At 36.6% G+C, this 6603-nt stretch overlaps 1 protein-coding gene across 1 annotated transcript in view; it reads right to left on the bottom strand.

Moving 5' to 3' along the window:
- LOC118735445 overlaps nucleotides 1–3480 on the bottom strand; it is a 10323-nt gene extending 6843 nt beyond the window's left edge. The window contains exons 1-2 of the mRNA XM_036465201.1: nucleotides 3465–3480; nucleotides 2809–3343 (exon numbers count right to left, since the gene is read on the bottom strand). Of these exons, the coding sequence (XP_036321094.1) occupies nucleotides 2809–3177 (369 nt within the window). The 5' untranslated portion in view covers nucleotides 3178–3343; nucleotides 3465–3480. The remainder of the gene's footprint in view (nucleotides 1–2808; nucleotides 3344–3464) is intronic.
- Nucleotides 3481–6603: the final 3123 nt, after the last annotated feature.

Raw genomic sequence — 6603 nt, 5'->3', positions numbered from 1 at the left:
TTTATTTTGCTTTTTTTTTTTTTGTTTTTTTTTTCGCACTCTGGTGGCGATCAAAATTAAAAATTAATGCGAAAAATGGATTCTCTGACCCAAAAAACCCCCGTATACACATTTTCAATAATATTTTTTTGTCTTTGAAATGCATCTAAGAGGTCGTTTATTTGGTATTTTTGAAAATATCTACCAAAAAATTTTGGCAGGCTCGAAAATGATTTTAGAGGTATGGTTCCTTGGGCGAAAATGTTTGTTATGGTCCATAGTACCAGAATCGCAAGGATATGAATCAACTTTTTTAATTGACCCACCCTAATGTACATACAAATGTATTTGAACTCTTTTCTCTCTTGCGGTGTAGGAAGTTTAGAAAACCTTCTGTATTCTTGGAACCGGAACTAAGTACATATGTAGATAAGTATTTTAATGCGGAAGAAGCCGTTCTATAAATGTCCTATAACAAAGCGAAAAGCGAAAAATCTAATCGATCATGTTGTGATAAACGGAATGCTGCGACTCTGTGCAGCAAAAAATGTGCGTCCTGCAATGCAGGAAAGCTCAATGTCGAGGAGCTGCAGTTACAACAGACGGCGAGTTAATTCGGTACTCGACTCTGACAACTTCTCTCAAAGAGCCCACTTTAATAAATAAATATTTAATGTTCATATGTACATATGTATATGCGAGCAGTTAAACCACATTTCCCGCTCATTACGTACCGCCGCCGGAGAAGTAGCCCCCACTGAGATAGAAAGACCAAGTCGAGAAAGACTTGGCTTCTCTTGGCATTTCCAATTGGCGTCAGTTGGCGCAGAACTTTGTTTGCTTTGTTGAACTCAGCCAAAATCGCTTAGGTGGTTACAGCGCCAAATAAGAAGAAGCACTAATAGAGCAATTAAGAATTCAAAAGTTTGATTTGAATCCATTTTGAGTGCATATCCTTGTTTGTGAGAAACAGGACTTCGCGTGCTTCTAACCATTTTGGATTTTTTATTATGGCCCATTGGCTGAGCTCAAACGTATAGTTCTAAAGCGGTTGGTTGTTTGTAACGACATGTTCAGAAAAATTATTGCCGGTACACCTGAACTGTAGAGCTTCTCTATGCTACACTTCCTTTTTATTGTGAATAAAACCGGTACGATATGTGGATTGTGTCCCAACATTTAATTGGGTACGAGATGGTATTATTGTTAAACGACTTATATGAGTCAAAATGTACATAAATATGTAGTAATGTTGTAGATAAGTCTGTATTTTGGAAAAGGCCGCCGCAACCTTATGCTGCCCTAGAAGGGATGTTGATTTTTTTTAAGAGAAGTTCTTTTGTAAAAGAAACGCACTTCCTTAGATGACTGCATTTTCTTTTGATCTGTTTAAATTCTAATAAATTACAATTACAAAAAAAAAACTTTCTTTACCAACTAAGTCGCGTATTTTTTGAAATCTGTAATGCGTTTATTCTTAGTGGTTGCTGCTACGTGCTGTCAAAACATTTTCCACACAACCACCCACAGCGCATTTGCATAACAATACCACTCGATCTAAACATGCATACATAGATATGTATTTATCTACACTGAGAGAAATAATGCATAGTAAAAATTAATACTTTATATTTGATTTTCATTTAAAAATGTTCGTATTTAAAAATAATACTCGTAAAAGCCTCGTAAACCTCGTAAAGCTCGTAAATTTACGAGCCTCGTAAAAGAACTGTCAAAATTTGTATGGAGCTCTATTTACGAGCCCCTCGTAAATTTACGAGGCAAATTTGATGCGCAAATGACGTCGTAAACTTCAGTGCTGCCGAGGGGCCGAAATTTTTATACTAAAGTGTATGATAAAATAATAAAAAATATCTGAAAAAAAATAATACGCGAATAAAATGAATGAATTTCATCAACTAACAGTATTGACTTAGGTTTTCCGCTTGTTTTCGGCATTTTTAATTGTATTTTAGCTAATAGTGATAGAGAAAAGATGGCGGGATGTTATGGAAAATACTACGATACAAAAATTGCTTCACAAAATCCTGGTTGATCTGTCAAACAGTCACTTTACGCATCTATTTACACCTTTTCACAAGGGGGGGCGTTCCCATAAAAGCCTCGTAAACGTACGAGCTTTACACGGTTTAAGACTTAACGAGTTTAAGGGAATCCCTTAAATATTTTCATACAAAATTTATTACGCACGTATTTGACTGTTCACATCTGAGTATGTATGAGTGTACATACGCACCCCAAGCATGCAGAGCGCCGCTCTGAGAGCGGTGACAACATACACATTCATATGTACATAGTACAGTTTATCCGTACAATGAGCGTGCTGTGGTGTTGATGGATATTCAACATTTGAAAGCAAATTTATATGCCTGGGTGTAGCTGAGTGCGCAAAGATGCTTGCCACAAGTTGTTGATATCCGGAGATGGTCGGGTTCGAATTCCACTCCAGGCAACATGCAAATTAAATATTTTTCTTTAGTTTTTGTCTTGATTATTCACTTCACGGATGCTTTTTTCAGAACGAACGCGGTCATTTTGATATTCGCGTAATTGTATTGAATATTAACCAATTTACAGTACTTTCGTTGACGTTTATAGTAATATCAATTACGTTTCTATTTGATTTTAATATTTTTTTCCCTCAGTGTATGTATCTTCAAAGATAATCACATGTTTGTGCTTCTCTTCGCATACCTTTTACTTCATACACTGTGCGTACTGTCACTAAAATGTACGGCTGTTAGAGGAAGTGTATACATATATATGTATATATGTATATGTACTTGTATTAAATTCTTATGACCTGACCTGCCCTGCACCTCCATTGTTGACTTGTAAATGTTGATAGGCATTTGACTTGTGAAAAAGTGTTGTCTCCGCCGCATCTGGTGCATCCATGCCAATGCCGGAGCTGCTGCCCGATGAACTTGTCTCGACCTTGGCGTCAGCATCGTCATTGCACAAATTGACCGAGGCTGTGCTGTCATTGTCTATGCAAGGTGTTAGCGGATGTGAGAAAGTGACCGGCGTCGAAGTGCCATTTGTGGTGGATAGTAGCGGACAGATGGAAGATTCTTCTTCTGGGAGAAATGTCGACACTGAAGGTGATTCCATAAGCGTTGTAGGCATTTCCACGCTGAGCAATGTGGGATCGGTGGATATACCCATGGTGTTCATTGCTTACGTGAATGCGGCCGAGTGTGTGTGAAGCAGTATTTAACCGATTTTTTCTTTGACGAATTTGAAAAAAGAAAAAGTGCTAATTACGATGTTTTTTTCCGTTTCACGCAAATATGTTAATCATTGCTTAACTGCTGTTAATTGGCACAACAAAATATTTTGCCTTCGATATGTCAAATTGCACGTATGTATGTGTATTTATATATGTATATATATATATATATATATATATATATATATATATATATATATGTATATATGTATGTAGTGGTGTAAGAGTTTACGTTAAATACGAAAAATTCTGTTGACACAATGACTTCGCGGCGCAATCTCTCGTCACAAACTGAATTCTTTTCTACTCACAATAGTGCCGTGTAGAACCTAAGTGGATGAACAAATGAACCAAGTGTGATTTAGTTTATTTATATCATACATGTACATGTCTACGTATCGACACAGTACCAATGGATAATTGAAAAACGCAAGCAAAAACAAATTCAAAGCATTTCAATCCAGTACACGTAAATATACAAACCACAAGCCCAATTAACATTTGGGTTTGACATCGACAATTTCTCAAAGATGGGAAAAAATTATGCCACGCAAAAAAATAATGATAATGTTAGTGGTTAGGTCAGTCTGGATATAAAGTGAAGAATAACTCTTGCCAACAGGTGCTACTTTGGGCTCGGTAGGCAATTGAAAAGCAAAGCCCTCTCTCGGGGAACAAAAATCACGCTCTATAAATCTTACATCATGCCCGTTCCTTTATCTGGTGCAGAAACATGGAAGGTGTCTAACAAAGATGAGAAGGCTTTGGGAGCTTTTGAGAGAACTACGCAAGCTCTATGGCCCGTTCGCGTGGGCGACGAGTACCCAAGAAGATAGAATGAGGAACTGTACGAGCTTTTTGACGACACGGACATAGTTAAGCGCATAAAAATACAACGCTGGCTTCGACATGTACGCATGGATAAAGACGCTCCGCTGAAAAGATCCTTCTACTGCACACCCATGGGTGGACAACGAACGCAAGGGTGCCCTCGAACACAATGGAAGGACCAAGTGCAGAAAGACCTGTCCGCACTTGGGATGAAAAACTTGCGCGGCCCTGGTTATAGGCCCCTCCATAGTCATAGTAATGGAGGGGGTTATGGAAATGGCAATGGTAATACGAGATGGTAATGGTAATGGTGAAGGTAATGGTAATTGTAATTTTAGTGGAAAATGAATTGTTGCAATTGTTGGAACAATGATAGATGTGTTGATAATGGCAGTGGTTAAGTTGAAGGTAATGGCAATTGTATTTGTTGTGGTAATGGCAACAGTAGCGGTACTGGCAATGGTAATTGGTTATGGTAATGACCAGGGAACGGATTTTATGGAAATAGACTTTTTTGTGCTCACGAGATAGAGTATACTCGATTAAGAATTTCCACGATTTAGCTTTCCCTAAATCCATTTGATGTTGCCTTTTCTAACTTTCAGTTGTAAAGCGCAGGGAAAAAACCTTTATTCTTGATAATATGAAAGTTTAAACGGACCACTTGTGCACTTGTCCTTGAAACGAGTTCTGAGATAGGGCGTTCTTCAACCAAATTCTGAGATAGGGTGTTTTTCAATAAGATACTGAAATAGGACGTTTTTAATCAAAGTCTGAAGTACGGTGTTCTTGAAAAGTTCTTTGAGATATTGCGTTTTCGAACTGGCTGCCTAGATAGGTCGATCTTACACTCAGCAACCGATATAATGTACAAGAATTCCATTCGGTTAATCTACATACATACATAGCTGAAACCCACAGAGAATTTCCTATGTAAGCTATAGTAGGTCTCAAGTCCTTTTTGGAGGTTTTGATTTTTTTATCCTATACATAGTTTGCTGCTTCCTAAGCCTTAACATTTCCTTACCCGAAATATCTCCTTCCTATAAAGTGAATAGGGAGAAAGCTACTCACATATCGTCGGTGATTCGTTTGTTAGGGCGTAACGATTTCCAGATGCATTCCGGTGCAAATAAGAGACCGTTTTGGAGTATTACCGACGATATGTAGCTAACTCACGACCTCCGGCATGATGGATAGTTCCACTACAGGGCGCAGCATTATCTTTTTTTCAGTTTTTTGTATAGAAAAATTACTACATATTGTTCGCAAAAGTTGAATTGAAAATAATATTTTATATGGAGTTACAGGGTATGTATGTTTGTATATACATATCTTATAAGATCCAAAGTTGCAAAATGATGCCCAACTTGTTCTACAGTAATTAAGCTTAATAAATTTGTTGTAAACTTTTTGATCAATCTGAGAGGCAGAACTCAGTCGCAAATGATCATAAATACAGTGCACGCGTTGGTAGGTATGTACGTATAACCTCCTAAATATATTTACATTTTAAATGAAATATGAAGACACACTCTTTTCTATTCGATTTGTCATGCTACAAGCGAATGTTTGTTATGAATACTTTGCCGTTTAAAGTGGAGACCGCGTAACCCAACACCGCATAAGTTAAAGACAAATACATACATATGTATGTACAAATATTTTTGCCACATATGTACATACATGAATATGCAACTGCCCTTTAGGAAATTTTTGATCGAAATATAACATTTAACATTCGCAAATAACTTTGGATTTTTTGTGATCTATGGAGGGTTTTTTTTGTCTGTAAATGGGAGCCGAAAGATGCGTAGTGCCTTATGTTTTAAGTAAATAAATTACCATCTGAATTCTGGAGGTTGCTTCAAAATTTTGGTACTTCAACCATTTGTCGCCATTTGGGTCAAGACCAAAACACTTAACCAATTGCATCTTTCCTTTGCGAATTCTCGTGTTCATTCCCCTCTTTCGTTATTAACAGTGTTGCCAGAATATTTTTGTACCCCATTCCCATATCGGGCCGCAGTTATCCCCAAAAAAATCCCCTTTAGTAAGAAATAAAAAAAGCATGTATTCACATTTGTGTTAGTTCATTTTAATACAGTTTTCATTTTAACACAGTTTTCATTATAACACAGTTTTCATTTTATTACAGTTTTGAATACTTTTCTCTACACATTTTCACAAATTTATATATGTATATGTACGTATGTACATATATGCATGAGGTCATTTGGTTATACGTACAACTATGGTCAGAGGATGGTTTTTACAACATATGTTTATTTATTTATTTTAACTAATTTTCTTTTAAAATATAATTCAATCTACAACAGAAACAGCATAAATAAAAGTTTAAAATCAAAAAGTAATCAAACTTTTTTAGTGTAATAAAGTACAAGTCTCAAATAGCTAAAGAATACCATTTATTTTTTTTGAATTTCTTTCGTGAAGGTTGTTGCGAAAATTGTTTGTTCAGCCAATCAAAGCAGACATCTGCGCCTGCGAATAATGCTTTGACGGCATAAGGAAAACCT

This window comes from Rhagoletis pomonella, unplaced genomic scaffold (genome assembly GCF_013731165.1).
Source record: "Rhagoletis pomonella isolate Grant_MI unplaced genomic scaffold, Rhpom_1.0 Rhpom_scaffold_00003, whole genome shotgun sequence".
NCBI classification, from domain to species: domain Eukaryota; kingdom Metazoa; phylum Arthropoda; class Insecta; order Diptera; family Tephritidae; genus Rhagoletis; species Rhagoletis pomonella.
The sequence above is the reverse complement of the archived record's forward strand: the minus strand, read 5'-3'. Positions and strand labels throughout refer to the sequence as shown.